This window comes from Mugil cephalus, chromosome 18, assembly GCF_022458985.1.
Source record: "Mugil cephalus isolate CIBA_MC_2020 chromosome 18, CIBA_Mcephalus_1.1, whole genome shotgun sequence".
NCBI classification, from domain to species: domain Eukaryota; kingdom Metazoa; phylum Chordata; class Actinopteri; order Mugiliformes; family Mugilidae; genus Mugil; species Mugil cephalus.
In genome coordinates, this window is record NC_061787.1 from 2,412,291 (window position 1) to 2,437,727 (window position 25,437).

Genomic DNA, 25,437 nt, shown 5'->3' on the forward strand with positions numbered 1-25,437 from the left:
GCTGCGTCCGCCCTGAGTTTCTGCTCTGTGAAACACAGCAGAGTTTCACGCTCGGTGAAACACTGTAATCTCCATCAGAACAAAGATTGGTCCGAAGCGCGTACACCTGCTGGGAATCAAAACAAACGTCTCTTCATTCTGCCACATACATTCAGGCCCATTGTAGCAGCCTGCCTCTGAATAATACACTAATTGCTGCAGCATTATCATTATGTGGGCATGTAAGCAAAGGAAAAAAAAACATAGGGATACTTGGAGGGGGCTGAGGAAGGGGGGAGCACCCTTCAACAGAAAAGCCCTCTGGCCTGCATGTGGTCCTAATTAGAAGGCAAAGCTTTTTGACAGTAAATTGATTTTTAATTGTTCAGTCTCTGCATTCATCCAGGTGGCCAAGTTCCCTCATTTAATCTTTCTCTGTGTCTCTCTCTTTAAGTGGAGCATGTTTGGAGCTGCTTGCCACTGTTAGCAGCAATTTCCTGAACAAGAGCAATTCATTCAGCATTAGACAGAGAGGATGGATGTGGAGGGGAGGGAGGGAGAGGAGGGGAGGGGAGGGAGGGGGACAACACTGAAAACACAAACACAAGAATTGTGCCATAATTGTCAGTAATGCTTTTCTACTTTAGTCAATCTGGATGTGGTACAGGCCAAACAGTCACAGTGGATGTTTTCCATTTGCTTTGATTATTTTTTTTTCCCTGTCTAAGCGAGGAGCCACTCAGGCCTGTGCAGGCTAATGGCCGTGACAGTGTGTAAAAGCAGTTTGACAGCAGTGATCTACGTAAGCCATTGTTGAAGGAGGCCTGGGGATTGGCTCGTCTGATTATTATGCTGCCGGTGGCGGTGCATGGATCCTGACGCTACGCCGCTCATCTGGTGAGTCTGTGGAAGCAGGTTTACACCAATAAGCCGTCTCCTACCGAGGATCATCTGTGGTTTAGGTTCACCTCTCACATGTTGACATCAACGGGTCGTCCTTATGCTACCGTAGAGAAGGAAGGGGTGGAGGGGACGGCACTGAGCAGCAGGGACGTCGCCTCTTTAACTCATTAACAGTTTCTTCTCTGTTGTGTCACTGTCATCTCTTCCTTATTTCTATTCTCTAATTATTAAGCATTTTACGATGTGTAAAACAGCACCCTCAAAAGGTTACCTAGTGAATCTGTGGTGAAATATGGTATTACACACTGTTATCTATATATATATATATATATATATATATATATATATATATAGATAACAGTGTGTAATACCATATTTCACCACAGATATATGTATACATTGGTGCATGTATTGTTATTGTAATTGCCTACTTATTCTTGCATATTGTTATTTCCTACATCGCTCTGGTTCTGAACACTGATACACTTTGAGTAGGAGCTGCTGTAATGAAAAGTAATTTCTCCTTGGTCCTCAAGGTGGCAGAGCAGAGAAAAAAAAAGAAGCTGATGAACCAATCAGGTGATGCCATGACACTGCTCACCTGTGTCAAAGGAAGCCACACCCACTCTTTGACCACTGAATGAAATGAGACCAGATTAGCAAGTTCCTGTTGACATTTTCACAAGTAAAATTATCAAGTGCAGTGACGGAGGGTGGAGATTTGGAGGATTTAGTAAAAAACTACCTCTACATCAACAATTTATGATTGCATTGCACTTGATCCAGAGGGGAAGAAAGGTTTTCCAGCTTTTAATGTGGAGAATTACGTGGCTCTGAGTGGTTGCTGCCAGCGCTATATAACGCTATATAACGTCAGTGGTTATTTTTCTGGCCAACAGCTTCTTTCAAGTTTCAAGTTTCTATTTAAAGTTACATGAAATGGTGAAATACAAGCTGCAGCTTACTCTTTTATGTCTCCCACCCCTTAAAAGGTGGATAGTTGGTCTCCTGTAGCTTCCTAAAGTCTTTCCTTGTCTTCTCTTAGAGTCGACTGGATTCAGTCCAATAAATCTTCCTCTCAGTCTAAGTTAATGTGGTGTGTAGAGGGGAGCTCGTACCTTGTGTTCTCTACTCCAGGAATGCCATATACTCCCTAACCCTCTCTGGAAGATTTGACTCCAGGAAACTTTTCTCTTCTTTTGAGTGTTGCAGTGTTCAGTGTTGTTGTTGTTTGGCTGCCCCCTTTGACCTGAGTGGACTCCACGGATTCTGTTTAGATGATCTCCTCCTACTCCTACATCATCTCACCACACATCCACACTCAACAGACATGGTTAGACGCATGGTTCTGGTTCTTCTTCTTCTACTTTTGGCAGCTTTGACACCAGCCAACCACCATTAAAACAGTAAAAGAAGTTTGAGGCTACAGGAACTAACCTGGTACTTATCAGATTTCATATTCCGACCTTCTGCTTTTATGTTAGTTACATATCTGTTGGCCAACTATCTGAAGCAGTTCACTACATTAATGGTCATAACATGGCAATAAAATGTATGAGGAAGGAAAATTAAACTGTAGAAAGGTCAAGACTCCAGCAGCACTTGCAGTGGATAGAGCGACTTTATTAGACCGACGCGTCTCAACTTGTGGCCTTCATAAGGAAACACACTGCAAATAACACTTTAAATAATGTATGAAGTTCAAAACTGTTCATTTTAAATGGGAGCAAACAATCACATCCATCTACATAAACAGAAACCAGCCAGGAGCCTCTTAAAAGTGTGGGTTGGCTTTATTATCGTGTGGTTTCTGGACTATTATTGAACCAGACTGGCAAAAGAAGAAAAGGAGGATTTAATGAGTTTAGGGATGAAATAACAATAAAATGTATTTAGGTTGAAAGTTTTTAGGTTGAAAGAACTGTGCTCCTTGGAGAAGAGCTGGGCTGGAGGGTAGCACCACAACTAACTACCCCCTTATTTATTTATTTTTCACACTGGAACATGAACGTGATGTTTGATTTCCACACCTTTACACGGCACGGCAACACTAACCCCCCCGTTCCACCAGAGAACACTCATCATTGTCAAAGATACAGAAACTAGACATCTCTCTTCCGTCCTCCTGCACTCCTCCTCCTCCTCCTCCTCCGTTTACCACGATTTCACTGTGAGAGGAAAAGGCAGCTGCTCTGAGCCTTGGAGGAGGTGCAGCTTTATTTTTAAAAAATCAATCAGAGAGACAAACTGGTATGAAATGGCAGGGAGATAATGCAATGGTGTGGCATGGTGACCTTTAAACATGGCCTGCCGCTACATCCCAACCACTGAAAGACCCTGACCTTTGTAGAACCATTACAGAAGCCTCTAATCTGAAAGGGAGTGGGGGGAGGGGGGGCAGCAGGCATGCACACACATACATACAGTATGTAATTTGCACACATACACACGCACATAGTACACGCATACACTACGTTCGTTTCATGCACTGCACACAAATGAAGACACGCACCTACAGAAAGAATACAGCCATGTGTGCATACAATCATGAAATCAATTAGTGCCGACACACAGGGTAGAAACCTGCAATCAGACTGAGGAGCGCATGCAAACACACACACACACAGCAGCCCTTCCTGTTGGCTGCAAAGGCCAGATGTGATAATGGCTGCCTGTATATTAATGCTGCTGGCTGGAACGCCTCTCTCTGCTCCTCAGTATTCTGCTCAGGCAGCGCTCGCATCGTTTTGAATTGCAAAATGCCAAAAGTGGAACGGCACATTGTTTGTAATGCCATTGGCAGCGTGCATTTAGAGAAAATACAGAAAAAATATCCTGTGGAGTGTTTGAATAGATAATTATGTATGTGTGTGTGTGTGTGTGTGTGTACGTGTGCTGAGTGCAGACTGAACAATCTGACCCAGGCGCATGGAAGACAAGCAGTAATTGTTGCTGTAAAGGAGAGAATGGATCAATATGGATTGATTATCTTCTGTCCATTAAGAATAATTGGTGATGTTTGAGTTAGTGACGTGATGACACATCGACACGGGTGAGCCGGGAGTAAAACATCATTGATTCCAAAGAAAATGCACAGTGTGGCCGTCAGTTCAGAGGATGCATCTCCACCTGATCAACCACTGCTTTCCTCTTCTCGGCTGAGGGGTAAGAGAAGATGAAAGGCTTTTCACAAATTTAAGACATCTCATATTTTTAGAAAACCTGCTTCTCCTGACTGACGACAGGCGTTGTCTTTTACTGAGCCTCGTGTTTCTTTCTTTCTTTATCCCATTCTCCAAATTCCCACGACTCTTCTCATGTGAATAATTGTTTCTGCGCAAACATAGTTCTAAAAGGCGGAATGTGGTCTCTCAGAACTAGCTGTTAAGAGGCTCTGCAGCCACAGTGGGGGAGGGAGGTGGGAGATGATAATATCTTAAAAAAAAAAAAAAAAAAAATTAGGGAATGTCGATGCACATTATCAGACATTCTCTCCAGGGAGGCATTGACAATGTCTCATTGGATTATGCACATTGAAAGTGTCACATTAGTTGAGGTGGATTTATGGTCTGTCTGAGCTGCATGGTGGATGGTCAGATAGAGCTGGAAGTCTCTGTGTTCTTATAACACCATCAAACGAAAGGACACATGCCAATAAAAGACTAACATGCTCGGAGGGGTTGTGTCCACGTGCTGAAGCGTAAAAGTGTGGTAGATGCCATGTATATCCAGATGTGATGCAACAAATGTAAACTGTAAACATAATAATAATTGTAGTTTTATTTTACTAAACCAGTATTTGCGCTATGGTTAAAAAGATGAAGTGTTTTTCTATTTGTTTGCATTGAAAATCATTTTGAAAAAAGAAGTAAAAACGTTACAAATGTTACAAAAACATAATTTCTCGTTTTGACCAGTAAGGTGAACCACCTTTATGGGTTTATTTTCCTCTCTGGGAAGCAGTGCTTGCTGGGAGTAAAGAGTGAAAGAGTGCAGCCTGTGATCGATGTGGGAGGGGGGGAGGGGGGGGGGTGCATTCTACCCGGGTGAGACTGAGGGGTGACACACAGTGTGGCTTGTGCAACAGTGACATCTTTTGGCTGCCGCTCGGCTGGTGGCGCTGAGGCTGAGTGTGTCGGCGCAGCCTTCAGGCCAGCAACACTACAGTAAATAAAGATTATGATCACATTATGTAAATGACTGTTCCATCTGTACGCAGCTCCCTCGTGTTAGCCTGCACGCTTTCTTTGTGTTCTGACAGTTACTCGAGTCCTCGAGGCTACTGAGAGTGAGGCTGTGCAGCCATGTGTTGATACAGAGTCTTGTATATATATTTATATATTTATATATATTGCTTCAAGTGCTCTGTGCCAGCTGAGCATGACATGAGCTTTGAAAGGTAAGCTGCCAGCAAATACATGTCTGGACTCAGAAATGTTGGCTGGTTGAGGCTAGTCTGTGTTCGATTCAGACACCTTTACCAGTTACTGGTGAGTAATATGAAGATTCTTATGTAGAAGCAGGAGTTTATTTTTAGGGCCGGACCGCTTAGTTCCAACTAAGACGTGTCTGGATGTTAGTGCCCCTCATGCATAAAGTCACCTGGGACAGGATGGGACACGTGAAAAAATACCAATTAAATGAAAATAAACTGGAGGCAACATTAGTCATCACAGCTCGGTCTGGGACGGCCGTGAAAGAAACTATGTTGGCTGTAGGTGTCGAACTGAAAATAAACTGAAGTGGCTTGGGATTCAGTGATTCAGTGGCATCAACAGAGATGGGAGGGATTACAGTCAGCAATTACAGATACAAAACAAGTCTGAACTTGGTGTGACTATTGAAATGAAGACGCAGCCGTGAGGGGGGACTCATGTGTCCGGTTGGTCTGAGATCTGCAGAATTTAAAAGTCAACATGCTGAATTGGATTTTTGAGCTCCTTGAACTATTCCTGAACCCTTGTTGCTTTGGAGTAGAGTGCATTATCCTGCAGAGAGGCCTGCAACAGAGCATGGGCAGTGGAACGTCCGCGTGAATGGAAAGTTAAGGTCTCTCTGCACAACGCTGCACAAAGCATCAGCAGCGTTTTGCTTTTAACGTGGCCTATAAATAAAAGTGATTTGAGTTGGGTTTTTTTTTTTTGTTGAGATGTGTGAATCATGTGTGAATCACATGTTATTATGTGGAAGTTGGTGGCTGCTATAGCTGCAGATGACCACTAGACGTCACTGGAAAGTTCCTTTGAGGTTTTGAAGTTTCAAATAATCAGGGAGAAGCTCCAAAAGCACCGCGAGGGACTGGGGCGAGGCCGCAGAGGGGTGATGGGAGGACACCAGTCACTCAGAGATCGAGACGGGACGGGTGCCGGGGGGGGGGGGGAGTTCTTGTGTTCTCTGTGCTTCCGCGTCTGCGCACTGGAGACTTCGGCACTGTCACGGAAGTAGGCTAGGGAACGACGCCAAAATAAAAGCCTCAACAACACCGGCAAGAGATAAAACCTAAAAGTTATCTCCACGGCTGAGTTCCTGTGGTGGATGTGAACACCACCACATTTGTCTCTCTAGTGTGGTCCAGGGTGTCTTTTTATTTTCTAAATTCACATTTTACATCACACACAGTTCCAGATTGATTGATTGACAGATTTTGACTATTAAAAAAAAAAAAAATGAATTATATTAATTAATTAAATTATAATTTTTGTTTGCACAAAAGAAAAGTAACTTACTTGGACATCTTGTCTCCGTTTGAGTGGGAATAACAGAATTACATTGACTAGAAACTTAAAACTAGTTGCTACCAGTATATTTAGCATAGAACCCTGGGATGTAATAATAATAATAATAATAATAATAATAATAATGATAATAAGCTGAGGAAGCTATTTTAAAAAGATCAGAGAGTCTATGTTTTGAATGTCAGGTGGGAGAATGACCTAAAGCTGATGGATGGACGCACTCATTCATTCACTCATTCATTCAGAGGCTCATACACACGCTGCTTTTATTTTGAAATCGGGCACCGGTAGCCCCCCCTCCCCTCCCCAGTCTCTCAGCTGCTCTGAAGCATTGACTCTGTTGAGTGTGTGAAGTTTTGCTGGAAGTTTAGCGCAGGTCTGACTCTGAGTCTCCGGACTCTTTCTCTGCCTCTAGACCCTGTCTCTGCGTCTCTGGACCCTGTCCCTGCCTCTGGACCCCGTCCCTGCTGCGTCTCTGGACCCTGTCCCTGCTGCGTCTCTGGACCCTGTCCCTGCACCCTGTCCTGTGTCTGGACCCTGCCTCTGTCTCTGGACCCTGTACCTGTCTCTGGACCCTGTCCCGTCCCATGCTTGGGGTGCGATGAGCGGCCAGACGGTTCCCGCGGACTTCTCGGAACACATGTTGGACCTGGACGAGGACGAGGACCTGGAGGTCTTCACTAAGGTGAGGACAGGGACAGAGACAGAGGAGGCTTGTTTTTGTTTTTTTGTTTTCCTGCTACGTGGATCGTAGCGGTGCTGTCAGACCCGGGTCTAGAATAAAGTCTTCCTCCAGCCTGGGTCCGTGTGTGGAGGAGGAAGTGCGGTCCTGGATCAGCTGATGAGTTGACCTTAGGACCCGGCTGTCCCGCTCCACCGGAAAGTTCATTAGCTGCAAACCCTTAAACTTGAGGCTGGGGGTGGGGGGGGGCAGCGTGGAGTCCGTGTGTCCAGGGGCCTCATATTAAATGTTTTTACATGTTCTCTGCAGTTTAGTTTCACTAAAATCTGTTGCTCTAGTAACTTGAGAACCAGTGACATCACTGGTCCAGGGTGTGGCGCTCTAGACCAGCGCCCCAACCTTTTACATGTGTATACATGCACTGGATATACATATCTACAAAGAATAAGTCAATATTGTACAAGTAAGTCTGTAATGCAGCAGGTCTTTGCATAAACAGACAGCAGATAGAGATACTTTAATATTTATTCACTTTATTATGGTTTGGATAGTAAAATAAAGTATATGTCTATTCACCAGCAATGTCAGCATACTAACCATAATGTAGAAAGTTATATGTATATATATGTAATATTTGTAAGAAAAAAAATTAAAATTACAACAAAATTAATGAATTAAATTACATTAATTTAATTCATATGTGGACTGGCAAAATCTGAAATAAAAAACAAAACAAAAAAACAACTCACCAAAAACAAGCAGCTTCTTATGTCGGCTTAGTCTTCACAGAGATGTGACGTTGATCTTCAGCCTTGACTGTGATTCAGTTTATTTCATGTCAGACCTAAAACAAACACCTTCTGAAGGTCAGACTCGGCTGAAGCCTGAAACCGATCTGATGCCGACCCCTAAGAGTTTCTTGTGTTTGTGGTCTCATCATCGGCCCAGAACACGTCTCTGGAGGAGGACGGCCGCTTGCCCAACTCGCCTGGCTCCATGAGCAACCAGTACAGGCTGGAGGAGGATGAGGAACAGCAGCAGGACAACAACAAAGACCTCTTCATCACCGTGGACAAGCCGGAGAGCCAGGTCACCGCCATCGAGACCTTCATCATGTACAGAGTCGTGACCAAGGTGAGGACGGTGTCCCGTATGTTTGGTGCTTCTTTAAGTTCTGCTGCTGCAAGACTTTCACAACATTAATGGAAGAATGATCCACTCCTTCTGTTTCAAGACACGTGTTTTCAAAAAAGATAAGTAATAATAGGTGAAATCCTATGAGGAAGGTTCGTCTTTGCTGCCGTGATGATCGTGTCGTCACCAAACTGACTGTGTGGAAGTCAGATTTCCAATTCTTTGTTTACACAGATATTTACAAAGGTTTCTGATCATCTCCTGACATCTGCAAAGGCTCTAGTGTCTTAGTAGACGCTAGTCATGTGAGTTTTAGATGAGTAAAACCTACATATGGTCCCGATCAAACCCAGACTCCCCTCCAGACATTTAGAAGACAAGAAGCTACTCAGAGAAACCGTCCAACTCCACATTCATCTGGTTTCATCTCGTCTTTTGGATGATCAGATTAATCTAATCTAATCTATAAGATCTATTATTATTTTTGCACAATAGCTTTGGACATGTAAATAACATGGAAAGTAGTAGAGCCCTAATTAACTAATTAATTAAAGCGTCTTTGAGGACAGTTTCACCAAGCAATGAAAGTCTTTCTTCTTACTGTGAGTTCCCTCCACACAATTAAAATAAACTACTAAACTAAAATGAAAGAATAAATTTACTATAAACCAAATAAATAAAATACATCAGTAAGACTACAGTGAATTAGATGGTATGTTTTAGCATGAATGAAATGTTCTGTTCTTTGAACGTGTCTTCTTTCAGTTTGTGTGGTTCATGGGGGGGGGGGGTCAGTCCTCAGGACATTTAAACCTCTCAACTCCTGGATCACTACAGCTGTCAATGCAATAAAAAAAAATAAAATAAATAACAGTGGAGGAGCAGAGAGGATATGTTTGTCCACAGAGTCCTCAGATTGTCAAATGTTAAATTAAGTTTGTCACTTCCGATCTGGGCCAGTTGTTGCGGAGTTAAATAATCCCGGTACTGATCTTCTCTTCTCTCTTCAGACGACTCGCAGTGAGTTTGACTCCAGTGAGTATGAGGTGCGTCGACGGTACCAGGACTTCCTGTGGCTCCGAGGCAAACTGGAGGAAAACCACCCGACCCTCATCATTCATGTACGTGTCAGCACATTGTTCCATCTGTCCTCAGCTCTCTGGTTCACACAGGGGGAAAATGAACCCGAGAGATACGTATAGAGAGACAATCAGATTTAGATTGGGGGTTAGAAATCACACAACAGCAGAAGAAAGTAGTTCTTTAAAAACCATATTATGTTTCATTTAATGCCTGAGACATGTCATCGTATGCATAATACCCATCCAAGAAGAATAAATACACTTTATTCTAAAAAGAATAAAATGCACACACTCATTCCCATTCACGGAGTCAGAGCAGAATAAGTATTAAATATGTAGAAAGTTAAATATTGAGGATGGTTTTATCATTTTTATGAGATCTGTATCGCCTCCTAGCCGTGAACATTCGAAACTTGTGAGGTTTTGGGTTTGTTCACATTACGTTTGAATCTACTTTTGAGTTTTTTGTGGCTGTTTTCCTCTGTTTCCCGCTTCTGGCCTTATTGCTGTCTGCGCTAGTTAGTGGAGAGGAAATGCTGAGCTGTCTTAAAGAGCATCTGAAAGGCCGGTCACGTGTCCATATTTCTGGATTCAGCATTTTTTTGTTCATACTTTGCATGATTTTCGAAAATATATTTGAAAAAGTTGCGTTCCGTTGTTACTCATCACTAAATCATGATGACGATGTCTATCTGTTTGTTGTTGGAGTATTAGTTGAGTTCTTGCCTGAGAGCAGATAAAGATGCTCTGGATGCAGCTAAGAATCAGACAAGACTTCACCTTGGTCCAAATACTGAAGCCTCAGCTGTAGAAGAAAGACACGTTAATGACTGAGTCCATAGCAGGCAGAGACTCATTTCCACTAAATGCTTCTGAATCATATTTCTTTCTTTTACTGAAATGATGTCTTCCATTGGTGGGAAATCAGAGTGCAGTGTTTCCCACAGGATTTCGAGAGTCCCTGGCATTTTTTTTGTTTTGGTGTCAAGATTAAGTAATTATGTTACCATCCCAGTTATTAAAAACAATTCATACAGTTCATGAAATGTCTGCACGTACAATAAGATCATGAGCATTTTTGTCAGTCTGTCACAACATTACAGTAATGACGCTAAATCCAATATATGCAACATTACGGTAATTTAATGGCAATTAGCAGCCGCTTGTGAACGAATACTAAACATGAGCTGCTGAGAGGAGGCGAACGTCCTCCTCAGGCAGCAGCCTGTCACTGGACTAGCTTCTCTGTCTGACCGGGGTGTCGTGTACAGGGTGGTGGACGTTGTTCAGTTTGTTCAAGGTCCTTTTGAGATTAAATTAAGTATGAGCCAGTTTAACTGCACTAGCTAGCTGCAGAGATGCTTTTGGGAGCAACAGGAGAAACACAACGCAAGCACAACCCTGTCCGAGACGAGAGCAGTAAATTAGACCCCGGTGAGCCACCGTAGTGTTAGTATTGAACGGGAGTGTTGTCAGCTGCCCTCACACCGTGTAGTTTCTTTTTATTCATATATACATATATTCACTTCTGTTTGCACGTTTGAATAACAAGTGGAGTCTGCTGCCACTTCCTGTTGTGAAGCCTTGTTTCCTCTGATCTTTGGGTTCTTGTGCTCATACACATTAACATAAACATTGTGAAACAGTCAGAGGACGACGTTTCATTTATCTCATTCACAGCTTTCTCACATCTAATGCTGATTATCTATTTTATTTTACTTGGTATTACTTTTTTTTAATCTTTCTTTTTACTTACGGTTCTCAAGACTGTTTCTTTTATGTGCAACTGAGCTACTGTGACCAAACAGTTTCCCTTGTGGATCATTAAAGTCTGAGTCGAATGTATGTATCTGTTAAACATGTCTAAATCTCAGAGTCTGCTACAGCTTTGCCGTAAAACTGCAACGAACAAGGCCAGCTGTAAAAGCTGAAGCAAATCTTAACAAATAACCCGATTAGAAGCACAGAATGCGGGGTATTTACAGTCGGGAGCTAAATCTAATGTACGCCTGATTAGATTTAGTTTCCCAGAAGAAGAAGCAGTAGCTCTGTAATGTGTAGTTCTCAGTAAACGCTCTGAAGCCTGACACCATCTTATGCTGTGTAATATCTCAACACTGTTTGCTGTAACAATGTCGTTTGCATAAATTACATATTTATTTATTCAGGATTTGCATCATGTCACTCGGTCGCCGTTTAGCTTCACGTAGTCTGGCATGAACCTTGAGATCCTCAGGCTGAGGTCTACCAGCTGATTCAGGGGCCTGGCCTAAAACTAACGGGGAAGGGGGGGGGGGGGGGGGGCTTGGCTGTGGAATGATGTGCCTGAGAAAATTAAGACTGTGTATCTCCTGTAAACTTGTTCTTTTATTGGAGAGGAATTCACAGTTATACTTCAGTTTCAAATTTAGTGTTTTTTGAATGGCTGTGCATGCGTTCACTTGGAGTTTTTATTTATGTGTCCTCTAGCCTCTTCCAGAGAAGTTTGTGATGAAAGGCATGGTGGAGCGCTTCACCAACGACTTCATCGAGACCAGGAAGAAAGCGCTGCACCGCTTCCTCAACAAGATCTCGGAGCACCCCATCCTGTCCCACAGCGAACACCTGAAGGTCTTCCTCAGTGCGCAGGTATCGTCAGGAGTCAGGCCGTTGGAGCTTCTTTCTAGTGACACCGCGGTGTGGTGCAGACTGTCTAACGCGCTCTTGATGTGGGGCCTCTGTGCAGGACCTGTCGCCTCACAAGAAACAGGGTCCGGGCTTCCTGAGCAGGATGGGGGAGACGGTGAGGGCGGTGGCCAACTCGGTACGAGGCGTGAAGAGCCGGCCGGAGGAGTTCACCCTGATGCAGCAGTATGTGGAGGACTTCAGCAACAAGGTCGGCACCGTGGACAAAGTCACCCAGAGGATCATCAAGGAAAAGAAAGGTACAAGTGATGTTCTGTGAAGATACGCCGATCAGCCACTACATTATGACCATGAGAAGTGAATAACATTTAAACATTCATGTGACAATTCAGCGTTAGGATGGAAACTTTTGAACCTGGTAGTCATTGGTAGGAACAACTCTGGCCTCCACGTTCACTAGATCCCAAACTGATCAAGTCTCTGTGGGATCATCCACAGAGGCCCCTCCCCTCAAACACCCCCACTAACAACATTCAGCCCCCTCAGCAGCCCCATGTCCATTCACAGGAGTCACCACAAGGGAGACCTGCACAATATTAGGACTCATTCCAGGATCTACGTTTATTCTAGTCTTAGACTTTAATGATCCACGGGGGAAATAACTTGGTCACAGCAGCTTAGCTGCACATAAAAGAAGCACTCTTAAAAAAAACACAAGTAAAAAGAAAGATAAAATAAAATAGATTAGATTAAAATAGTAAAATAAACAGTGTAAACAAAAAAAAAAATACAGAATTAGCATTAAACAAAAGTAGGCAAAACAGTGTCCAAGCTGATCCGGTTGTTTGGCCAGTTGCATAGCAACAGTGGCATGGATCGTGCCGAGTGTGTAGTCTTTCTTTGTCCGCTGAGGGAGGGATGCAAACTCCAGCAGCCAGGAGCGCTAAGCGCTAAGCGCTAAATGCTAAATGCTAAATACGAATCCATCATTCATTCTACTGTCCACTGTTCATATGTGTCAGTAAAAGGTCAAAGGTTAATAGCTTCATGTAACTAGTACAGTGCTAACCCTAACCCTAACCCTAACGCAGATGAGACTAACTTCATCGTTACCTTGGTGACCGTGATGGAGGCTGCATGAATATCAGAGTGATGCTCCTTCAAATATCGGATTCCTCCTCCTCATCTGAGCCACAGTGCTGGTAGCAGCTAGCTAGTTCTGGTAGCTAATGCTAACTGAGATCAGAAAGGCTAACAGCCCTTATCCAGTCACATGAAAGCCAGAGATGATGCACTCTGAATGTCTGATGTTCTAGTAACATTCAGTTCAGATGCTGTGAGGTACATAACGGGGCTGTTAAGTGGGTTTTAATGTCGTAGTAACATGTGTGTCCTGTGTGTTTCCAGAATATGTGGATGAAGTGATGCAGTGCAGCTCCACGTACACCCAGTGGGCTGACTCGGAGCGGGAGCTGGCCGAGTCTCTGAGGGGCATCGCCGGCTGTGTGGAGCAGTGCACCAAGGACACCGAGGAGCAGATCCAGCATCTGTCTCAGTCCCTGGTCCCTGCCCTGCACGAGTATGTCCTCTGTGCAGAGACACTCAAGGTGATGCTCACATACTGTAGGTCCTTCGCTTCTAGTCCAATATTTAACTTAGACTACGGAATAAAACAACAGTTTCTTTTTTACTTTGCACTTTAAGCTCACATTCACTCCGTAACTTATATTACATTGTGAAGAATTTCTATTAAAGCCATGAAGATTTATTATTGTTCAGGGAAACGTGTAATTTTGTGGTAACTTGTGGAAAAGTAAAAGTATGTGTTGACTGGTTTGTGCCAGACTGTGCTGAGACGGAGAGACAACATCCAGGCCGAGTTCGAAGCCAAGAATGAGGCCATGATGACTAAGAAAGTCGACCAAGAAACTGTAAGTGTCTTTTGACATCCTGTGGACGTTTCCTCTGCCCGTAGGTTTAATAAAGTGAAGTGTTGGGCCGTCCCTCATGCTGGGGAGGGGGGAGGCCACCCCAGGGAGGATTATCTAAATATCCAGGCTGGTTGGCCAGAAGTCGGTGCTCAGCTCAGAGGGAATGAGAGCTGTCGATATTATTTCTCACTGGAGCCCAGCAGCTAATCACAGCGTAATGAAAACTCCCTTTTCCTCTTTTAGGCACAGACTCACTTCACAGAGCTAACAGACAGAAATGTTAGGAAAGCAAAGGACGGATCTGTTTTTAGACACATGAGTAGAGGTGGAGGTCTACATTAAAACCCACCTCTGTGATTTTGATCATTTGAAAAATTCCTGCTTTAATGAGCTGCGCGTCTTCATGCGTCAGTCGTTAATGACAATAACGTCTTTATTCCTGTTTCCGTTGACACTGACACCGTGATGTGAATGAAGCATTTCATTCAGCTTTTATTTAGATTTATTTATTAGTTTGACTGGTCTGAGAGCGTCCTGCAGGTTTGACTCTGAGCTGCTGTGAACTCTCTAGCCCTGACAGTCATCAGATGTTGATGGAACAACAAAGTTCAAGGATGGTAAAGAGGGAAGACACATGTCTGCTGGTGCTGACTGTTGTATTCTTTAGTGGGATGCAAAGAGAGTAGAAATCAACTTATAAGACGCATCTTTTTTATATATATATTAATGTAAAATGCATTAAAATGCATATTCAGTTTTTACTTTACACTGCAGCAAGTGGAAGGATGTGAGGGACTTTGACAAGGACCACACTGTGGAGGCTAGAATACTTGATGAAGTGTGTGCGTGGCCACAAGATGCTGTCGTAGTTCCTGTGGATCGGCTCGTTTTCAGCGTGCTTTGTTTATTGGACGTTTAAATGTCAGACATCTAGTCCCAGCTCTGGCTCAGCGAGTCCAGCCTGGTGACATCTGATTGTCACTGCACGCTGCCCTGGACTCTTCAGATAGTAGCTCCTCCTGGAGACAATAAATACTTTACTCTCTTTTAACTGCGACCTGACTATAAACACAATGACTTATCCTTTGTCACGTGGTCACACGTCCAGTTGTCTTTGTTCCAGCTGTTGGAATGTGTGTATTCGTGAGCTGACACCAGGGTTTGAGTCACATTCATCTCATTAAACGTGTGAATGATTGATCTGAATGTGACAGCTGTCCTCTGCAGGGGTGAAGTCTTTTCTCAGTGTGTTTGTCTCTGCAGCTGCAGGAGGAGGTGGACGGTCTGGCCGACCGGGTGGAGCTGGCCAACAACGCCCTCCTGGGGGACTGGTCCCGCTGGCAGAGCAGCATGAGAACTGACCTCAGATCAGCCTTCGTCTCCGCAGCCGAGAAGAACGTGGAGTACTACGAGAAGGTGAGCAGAGGATCACATCGGAGACGCATCACATCGTCGTAAACTGACGGGGCAGGAAGACAAAGCTGTAGTGATTTAGCTCAGCTTTATAAATTACCATCCCTGGACCGTATATAAAGATGCACAAAGCTTCTGTGAGGTCCATTTGCTGTGGCTGTATTGTGGAGCTGGGCCAGCAGGTGGCAGCAGAGCTTTACTTTTATTTCTTAGTCTGTTTTTTGGAATTAAAGTTTATTTTAAAATAAAACACAGAATGACTAAATAGAGGTGTATGTATCAGTTCAGTAATAAATTAGGTTTCCTTTATGTTAGACTCTAATAGAAACTGTTTTATGGCCCTGGGACGTGTGATGAAGCTACGACGAACTGAATCGATTCAAAGATCCACAGATTATTCAACCAGTCGTTTACATACTTAGTATGTATGTATGTACCTTTGGCCATGTGATATAAAATGGATTTTCAGCGTTCGGGCTGCATCCACCATTGGGAGAAATGTATGTGGTAATTTCTGGTGTGATAATTACTTTACATGAGGATTAAGATTGCAGTTATTAAGAATTACTGGAGGGTCCCAGGTAAAACTGGTCCCGTGTGAACGGCGCTTTCGTTTGTTACTGGTCCCAGAGGAGGAGCTCATGCTTTGATATTGATATTCAGGTGTGGATGTGGGTTAGTGTAGCTCTGGGGGCTGTGAATGATTTATTGGAGTGGGGCTGAGAGAGACGGCCGATAAGAATCTAATAAGACTCCTATGCCTCGGAGGGTGTGATGCCACCTAGGTGGGGCATCAAGAAAGAAACAAGAAAGAGACGTAACGGGCACGGAGCGGATGCTGGGAAAGATGCGGGAGATGTGCGGATTTGAGGATTAATTATTCAAGGGAGCAAAAGTAATTGGACGATTGACTCAAACGCTGCTTCCATCATTATTTCTTTATCATCCATATGCTGCATAAAGAGCCGATGAGAAAGTAGCGTTCACTGGACGACACACGGATCTCTGTCAGGAGTCCAGTGACCCACAGAATGAATCCACACTTGAAATAAAAGCTCGTATGTGTGACTGACTGGGTTTACCTGCTCAGGACCAGCAGAGCAGGCCTCTGCTTCCCTAATGGAGCCAGTGATTAACGCCTCGGGCTCGTCTGTTTGTCAGTTAATGTGTGCATGTATTCGTTGCATTATAAACCACATGCATGTGTTCATTAGACTTCAAAGCTGAAATCTGCTCAGTAGTGACGCCACAGGCATCTTTCTACTGTTAATTGAGCTTCAGAAAGCATCAGAGCCAGTTACTATCGTGTGTACGCGGCCTCATTAGATCTCCTGCTTCCCTTAAAAAGAAAGACCTTCATGGATTTGCTTTAACAAAGTGGAACCCAAGTTTAAATCTTGGTCTGTGTGTGCGCTTTGTGCTTGTCACTGTCGCTTCGTGGTTGCACGGCTTCCTGCCTCACTTGCTTTCTGGCTAACTGCTTCTTCCCTTTTTTTTTTTTTTTTTTTTTTGCCATAAAAGTGTGATTCACTTTGTCAGGTTCTCTGCTGCGCACACACATAATAACACACATCGTGTGACTCTCTCTGAGCCTCTGTCGGGAAAATAATGTGGCTTCACTGATGAGACGGAAAGGAAAGGAAGTCGGAGGGAAAGAGAAAGCTCCTCAGACACGTGATGGTGCTGGCGTTGTTTAAGGAAAGAATATAACGATGTAAATACGAGCTGTGGGATCCTCCCCCTCAGTATGAGCTCGGTTGTTAACAGAGGTCTATCTCATCCTGTGCTGTTCTTATTTATCCAGCCTGGATAAAGTACACGCAGTCTTTCTGGAGTTTGACACTGCAGCTCTACCCTCCTGCTCTCTAATAAACTCCTGTACTGTGTCTCGAGATGAAAGCTGCATTAGGACGAGGTGCATATGAGAATCATTGTGTGAAAGACACCATGATGTCAGTGGAGGGACGACGTGCACGGTTTACCTTTTCAAGACGTTTGTCTCTTGCAAATCATGAAGGATGTTTAATAAATCAAAATGTGGACAGATGTTGGGGAGCAAAGTAGTAGATCATTTCAGTACCTAAAGCTTTCAAAAGGTGTAAAATGTAAATTAGACTAAAACACAGTTTATTTATCCCATGTGAATACAGACTCACACCTACAGTCAATTTAGGACCAATGAATCTCACGCAGACACATGAAGAACATGCAAACTCCACCCAGAAATGATTAGGACCCAGAACCTGCTGGCTGTGAGACATCAGTGCAAACCTAAAAAGGGCTGAATATTTCCTCTCTCTTCTCTGAACAACAGATAAGAACAGCATCTCTTTAGTCACCGTCAGCCTCACGTCTCTCGTGTTCTGCTGAACCTACGGGTTAGAATGCTACGTCTGCAAGATATCCACGTCTCTGTGGCTCATACTTTACACACCGAGGCGTTTGAGCTTCCTAATGGGCTGTTTGTCCTGATATGAAGTGCCAGCGTCTCTGTTCTCTTCTTCCAAACCGAAGACGCTGGCAAACGTGGAGCTTTTTAGTTGTGGTTGTTGTGCTGGGTCTGGAGCTAGCGTCACCGCTTTTTGTTGAGGTATAAATTGCTCTCATTCCGCTGCGTGCTTTTATTTCATGTGCTGCAGTAACCTGTCAGCTGCAGCTTCTGAGGTCTTTTATAAAATGCAACCATTTTCATTTCTCTAGTCGGTGATATTTGCTCGTCTTCAGCACTGCTACTTCTCCGGCGTGTGCAGAAAAAAGGGATCAGTCGAATCAGATCAGACGGGAGAGCAGAGACACTGTGTTGGTGAAGTTACGCAGCGATTCCACTGAAAGTTCAGTGACCTTCCAGTTGCCTTGCTGGGGTGTGAGTGTGTTGGGCTTTAGTCTCACCTCCACAGTCGGACAGTCACTGGGTGAAAAGAGGGTCAGTGCCAGATCACTGGTTTTGGAAAAGGACGAGTGATGGTTGACCTGGTTCTCTCTATCCGCTGTTGATGCTAAATCCCACCCCAGAGAACGCGTCCAGACCGGTCACCATGAGAGTTACTGCAAAAACATAACTATAAATGCAATATTTAACACTATTAATAATGATTATTAATTTAGCAGATTTTAAGTGAACTAGTTCCAGCTCGGGCCTTTCTGGGTGGAGTTTGCATGTTTTCTCCAGGTACTCCAGTTTAATCCCACCTCCAGAGTCATGCTCGTTAGGCTAATTGGTGACTCTAAATTGACCAAAGGTCTACAGCTGGGATAGGCTCCAGCAACCCCCGCGACTCTAGAGAGGATAAGTGCTAGCAGGAGATGAGATGAGATAAATGAACTGGTGTGAGTTTGGTACATTTAGTCTTCCCGGATAGATGAGGGGTTCATAACAGGGTGCATAACAACATGATTGTTTGGTGAAGAGGCTGGATATGAGCAGGGGAACGTCGGAGGAAGAAACTCCAAAGTTTTACCGTTTGCATGCTGTGTCTTCTACTGTCTGTCCACTGGTAAGCTTGCAGTCCTTGAACTCTCTGGTGTTTCAAGTTAGGTTGTAAAATAAAAAAAGAAATGAATACATTGGGAGTTATGAAGTACACGTAACTTCAAATGGAAGGAGGTTTAATTTCGGGACTGGCTGCGGTTACTCGGATTCTGCGTGAATTTTCGGGGGAATTTGGGTGAACATTGATTAGTTTTGTTTGTACTGTGCGGTATTGGACGTTTATTGAACTGTTGAGACTGTCTGTGGGAATTAATTTATGCTATTGACTGATGACTGTTTTTTGTTGTTGTAAATCTTGCTCCTTAAGAGTTTCCTGTATTTCGGTTGCTCTGGAAATTTTGGTTTTGGTTGAAAAGACAAAAGACAAATAACTGATGCCTTAATTTCTTTTGCGGTGGAATTGTTTCTTCCTTTAGGCCTTAAATATATTTCTGCTCAACCCTGAGATTTTAAGTCTCAAAGTTGTCTGTGTGGTGCCCAGTTAAATTTAAACATTATACATATTATTATCTTTAGTTACGCTACAACCTGCAACCACCAATATATAACACACTCAGTACGGCACACAAGAGAATCTACCACATGTCATATGGCATAAAGATGACACGAAACATCAGAGTGAGTCTGTCGGTCTAAACGGAACAAACACGTGACTCTGGAACAATATACACAGGTTATTTTACTCGTATTTTAGGTGGTACCAGGTGAGACTCACTGAATTTGCCACAGAACAAACCTCCGATTTAACAGACTTCAGATTTTTGTTGGAAGGAATCAGAGATGGAGCAGAAACATCTGGGCCAGTCCGTCTACTCTTTAGTATTTCAAGTAAGAAGAAGAGGAAGAAGAAGAAGAAGAAGAAGAAGAAGAAGTTGTTGTTTCTATCAGGCAGTGACTTCAAAATCTTTTCTCTTGGTCTGAACGCAGCACGGATGTGACTCTGGAGAAGAACCAGGTTTATTTAGAACTGAACACAATGATGCATGACCTGGTCCAGTGGTCACCATGGAGACTACTTCCTGCTTCAGCCAAGCACAATACAGCTGTTGTTTAACGGAATAAACTAAGAGTTTTTTCATATTTTTCCTTTTGGATTTCTAATAACTACAGAAAGAGAGTTTAAAACCTTTTTTGTCAAACATTTGCTTCTGAAGCTGATTGAAGATTGATGTTTTGTCTCTTTCAGTGCCTGGCTGTGTGGGAGTCGTTCCTCCTGTCTCAGAGAGACGGCTCCAGCGAGCAGAGAGACCGGGAGGATGCGTCTTAAAGCGTGGAGATGACCAGAGAACACGTGACCACACCAAGAGAAAGACTCTGAACCACTGCCCCTCATCTAAAAGTGCCTCGTGTAGTAAAACAGCTCAGTCTCTTTCTCTTTCTTTCCCTTTCTCTGCTTCTCTTCCAGTCTCATCATTCCAGTGATAACTACATCACTAAAACCAGCACTGTGATCCAAATATTTAAAGCAACCATGTGCATGGCCAAAGGGCTCTTCAGCCTCCACTTTGCTGCTCTGTGCTTCATTCCTCTTTATATAAATACATATTATATATTTATATATTTGACACACAGCTGTGGCCTCGTTCAGGGAACACTGTTGGGAGGATGCCAAATGCAGAGTCGCATCTAGGCTGCCACTCTAACAGCAGACATCTGATTTCTATCATTCGGTTTAGTTATATTGATCCAGCATATTGAATCAATAATATCAGTGTAGTGCAGCTATGTGGCCTGAGCTAAAACCCAAACATGAAAAGAATTCTACGACTAGAGACCCAGTGAGTTGAAGGATTAGTAAAAATGAAACATCTGTAACATTAGCTAATTTCAACCCCCACAATTTAGAAGATTCAAAACAAGACAGAGACGACAGAGATTTCACGGATCATGATCCAATCCTGGTCTTTTAATATTAGGTATCCGCTGATCTGATCTTAAATATCCTAGAGTTGGCCCCCTGTAGCTTCCTAAAGACTTCCATTGTCCATTGCCTTCCAACGAAGGTGAAGAAGAAGAAGTTTTGAAGCTACAGGGTAGTTTTGGTTTATATCAGACCTAAAATAAATTACTATCAATTTACTACCATCAATTTAAAAATAATGGACCAGCATTGATACCAATCATGAATTTACTGTTAAAATTTAGGCTTTAATGGTGTGGATCTACCTTTAGTAGATGAATAAAGCAGTCGCAGTGGTTCCATCTCAGCGTGAAGCTTCGAACCTTCTGTGCAGAGCTTGCGTGTTCTCACTGTTTCATTCCAAAGACTCTCCTGCTAATGAGGATAACAGGGAGATACAGACGACTCTTCAAATTTAATCAGCACAAGGCATTAAAGTCACTACTCATCAGTAATTCATTACAGAGTGTAATAAACAACATGTTTCCTAATCATCGGTGAATAAACCCGAACCGTTAATTATTTACCAGGTGACTAACAGATTAATCTACTGCACTGGTAACCTGATCTGACACAGTGACCACATCCACGACTGAGACCTGTGATTACATATCAGTGAACATCATCTTCTGTGTCCCCAGAGAGAGACTTCACGTTTGATATGAAGCTTTTCACGGTATGATGTCTTCTTCTGGTTTCATCATGTGTAATAAATCAGAAAAAGTATTGACGTGATAATAAAGACAGATGTGACATTTAAATCAACGCTATCACGTGTGAGTCCTAGCTCTCTGCTGGCTGGACTTTCACATTGTTCAGACCGAAGCTTCTCACGCATTTGAGGATAATTACAGATCACATCCAAAGACCAGCTCGTCCTTTTATTCCTTTTCTTTTTGAGAAGAAGAAACTCCATCGGTTTCTGCTCACTGATTACCACACAGTCCCAATGAACATTTGTGATCAGCTGTTCTTCTGTAAAGTAACTTGTCCAGTTTTATCATAAATACTCTAATCTGGGATTAATGAGACAGAGGAAATGAAGCTGCACTCTGCTCAGCTGCCACCCTTTCTCTTCCTGCTCACCGAGGTCTGCAGGAAATCACCGTTATAACGGTGACCTGGCTGTCCAACAGAGTTAGACATTTGAATGCAGTATGTTTACAGATGATATGTTTACAGTCATCCATGTCCTTCATCTGGGCCTTCTCATCAGCTTTCTCCACTTCTTCTGTATTTTTTTCTTTATCTGAGCTCATGGTCAAAGGATAATCTGTATTTATTGTGAAGCCCTTCAGGCACATTTGTGGTAACGGGCCGTATCAATAAAGGTTTGACAAACTGGTGAAAGGACTGATGTCCTCCTCTGTGGAGTCACTGCTGTTAGGCTGCTGAACTAATAACCTCTCCAGTACGAGCAGTACTAGCAGTAGTGCAGTAGTAGTACTATTAATGGTAGACAACTGTCTTGTTCACTTATTGATGAACTTCTATGTCCAAGACTCACTCTCATTTAATTTCCATCAGTCACAGGCCTAGATACAGATACTTTTTTAGTTTTTAACTTTGGTTTTAGACTCTGATATAAAACATAAATGTTTAAGAGTTTCAAATAAAAAAGCAACACAAGTAATTTTTCCTTTTTATCAAGAAAACCAGAGGAAACCAGAAAGTGAAGTAAAGGAGAAACCAGTGGTGGTTAGATTCATATAAAAGCAGAAGAAGTAGTAGTAGCAGTAGTAGTAGTAGTAGTAGTAATAGTAGTAGTAGTAGTAGTAATGGTAGACAAGTGTCTTATTCACTTATTGATGAACTTCTAGTTTAATCTCCAAGACTCACTCTCATTTAAACTGGTCTCCATCAGCCATGTGAATAGATACTTTCGGGGGGGTTTAGTTTTGGTTTTGGACTCTAAAATAAAACATAAATATATAAGAGTTTATTTCAGTGTCAGTTAAAAGCAAAACACGTAATTTTACCCTTTTTATCCTTTAATGTATGAAACCAGGAAGGGAAGTAAAGGGGAAAGCAGTGGTTATTTGATTCATATAAAAGTAGAAGAAGAAGAAGTTTCTTGTTTTTTTTCCATCAGTGAATGATTTCAAATCTTTTTGTTTTTGTTGCTTTTCCATCTTCTGGTTTTATACCAAAAATGTGCAGGCCCCCTGGTCCTCCTTCTGCTGCCTGCTGTTAAACATCCAATGAGAGCGGAGTTCAAAATCTGAAAAAACAACTGAATAATCACTGTAAATGGATCAGGAAGACGATATAGGGAAATGCCATTCATTACACTATAATACTGTAACAAATCCGTCCTTTCAGCCATGATGTCCTATTCAGATAGTGGTACTAGTAGTAGTTGGATTTATCCTGTCATTTAGCTCATTGCTAGTGTTATTATTAACATTATTGTGTTTAAATCTTTGAATCATTTCCTCTCCTCCTGCACGCTGACATTGTGTAGCTGTGAATGCTGCCCATAAGTAGGTTATCCTACACACGTCCTCACATTAATTATTAACCAGGGTTCTTTAAATAAAGCAGAGTCTTAGAAATGAGGCGTTCATTGGTGCTTTTCAGAGGGGAATACAAGTGAAGGAGGGAGGGGGTAGGTGGTGTCAGTAGAGAGACATCGCTGCAGAGCTCTACATTCCTATTGTTCTCAGGATGTAGACACACAGAGAACATTTCTTGGTTTAGAGATGAACTGTTAGCACCAACATGCATTAACAAATACGTCTGAGGGTTACTCTAGATTGTTTCATGGCATGGAAACACTTGAAACAAGCAGAGTCTAAGCCTGACACAGAACAGACCCACCCTCACGATCCTGGAGCTCAACATTCACAAATCCAGAGGTGGATTAGTCTACAGCTGGATGTGGGGGCTGGAGCCCTTCTCTGCTGGCTGCACCTTGAAGAGGTTTCCAGTCCTCCCCCCGCAGAGTTAACACACAACCTGAACATACATGCCTCTTATTGTGAATTTAGAAACATGCATGTCTTCCATGCACAGGGAGGCCCCAGTCAGCTGGAAGGACAGGACAGAACCACTAAAACACTGCACAAAAAAAAAAAAAATGACAAAGGCAGACTAATGAATGAATCATCCAGACGTTGGCTTGTTCTCTGCATCCGTCTCACAGGCTTCATCGTCTTTGCCACACCTCGTAGAAACCTCAGCCAACAGACAAGCACCTGAATAATGCACAGTCTCCATTAAAATGCTCTACAACACGATGTCTGGGATCGTCACCTCTTTCCTCAGCACTCATGGACTAATGGAGCACTAGTGGAGACAGAGAGGATTCATAATTGACCATGTGAGGCTGTGATAATGGCTCCAGTCCTGGCCGGTGTACGACCCTGCTGCCTTATTCATGTGTCTCCAAATGTGTAAATATACATGACCCACACATGAGTACTGCATTCAGTATTACTGCTCGGAGTGCACAGGGTGCTGAGTGGTGTAAAGTTCTAATGCAGGGAAATGTTAAGTAAAGGAAATAAAAGGACTGGCGCTAGTGGTTCTACTCATATCCGCTCTCATGAAAGCATAACTTCATCTCCTACCTGGAAAAGAGAACAACTCAACCGATGACCACAGGCCTTCAGGAATTAAATCTCCTCAAAAGAAAAAGGTGGCAGCTGCCTGACGTCCCAGCGTTCAGAAACAGACTGACGAGAGATTATTCTGCTCCATGTTCTCCTCAGCTACTCATTCATCTCTTCTCAACCTCCAACAGAAGAAAACTCCATCCTCAAGCTCCATGCATGACCACTCCTGTGTCATCACAAGCTCTAATAAAAACCTGATCCTTCAACGTTACTTTGACCTAATTAGTAAATGCTATAGTTTCAACACTGCATCTTAAACACTGTGATGTGAGACGTTGGGTTACCCGCAGAGAGCTGAGCTACTGTTGCTCCACCTGCAGAGAGCTGAGCTACTGTAGCTCCACCTGCAGAGAACTGAACTACTATAAGAATACCACCTGCAACGTACTTGACCTACATGTAGCGTCACACTGCATAAACAGGAGTACTGTTGGTTACCCCGCAGAGAGCTGAGCTACTGTTGCTCCACCTGCAGAGAGCTGAGCTACTGTAGCTCCACCTGCAGAGAGCAGAGCTACTGTTGCTCCACCTGCAGAGAACTGAGCTACTGTAGCTCCATCTGCAGAGAGCAGAGCTACTGTTGCTCCACCTGCAGAGAGCAGAGCTACTGTTGCTCCACCTGCAGAGAGCTGAGCTACTGTAGCTCCACCTGCAGAGAGCTGAGCTACTGTTGCTCCACCTGCAGAGAGCCAGCACATTCACAAGTGAGAACTATGTGAATGATGTGTTTCCTGGCTCATCAGGACAGAGTCTCTGTCATCTGGAGACAACCTTGTTAGCCACGAGGCTGCTTCATTTCACTTTCACTGACTGTGTGGAAAAGGTCACCTGCTGATGTGTTTTCATCTGGAGCAGAGCCCCGACTGAGTCATCACTTCCTTCTGAGAACATTTGGGAGATTTAAGGCTCCTTCCTCCCTACACCGTCTCCCTTTTTCCTTTGACTT

General features: G+C 43.3%; 2 protein-coding genes across 2 annotated transcripts in view; both read left to right on the forward strand.

Annotated features, from left to right (window-relative positions):
* LOC124995607 (NACHT, LRR and PYD domains-containing protein 12-like) overlaps nt 1-25,437 on the forward strand; it is a 1,019,357-nt gene that overhangs the window by 840,030 nt on the left and 153,890 nt on the right. The window lies entirely within an intron of this gene.
* On the forward strand, nt 6,924-22,220 carry snx7 (sorting nexin 7). The gene is made up of 9 exons (XM_047568134.1): nt 6,924-7,302; nt 8,248-8,433; nt 9,444-9,554; nt 11,985-12,143; nt 12,241-12,439; nt 13,548-13,747; nt 13,985-14,071; nt 15,335-15,487; nt 20,161-22,220. The coding sequence occupies exons 1-9, from the start codon at nt 7,219-7,221 to the stop codon at nt 20,239-20,241; spliced, it is 1,260 nt and encodes a 419-aa protein (XP_047424090.1). The 5' UTR covers nt 6,924-7,218; the 3' UTR covers nt 20,242-22,220.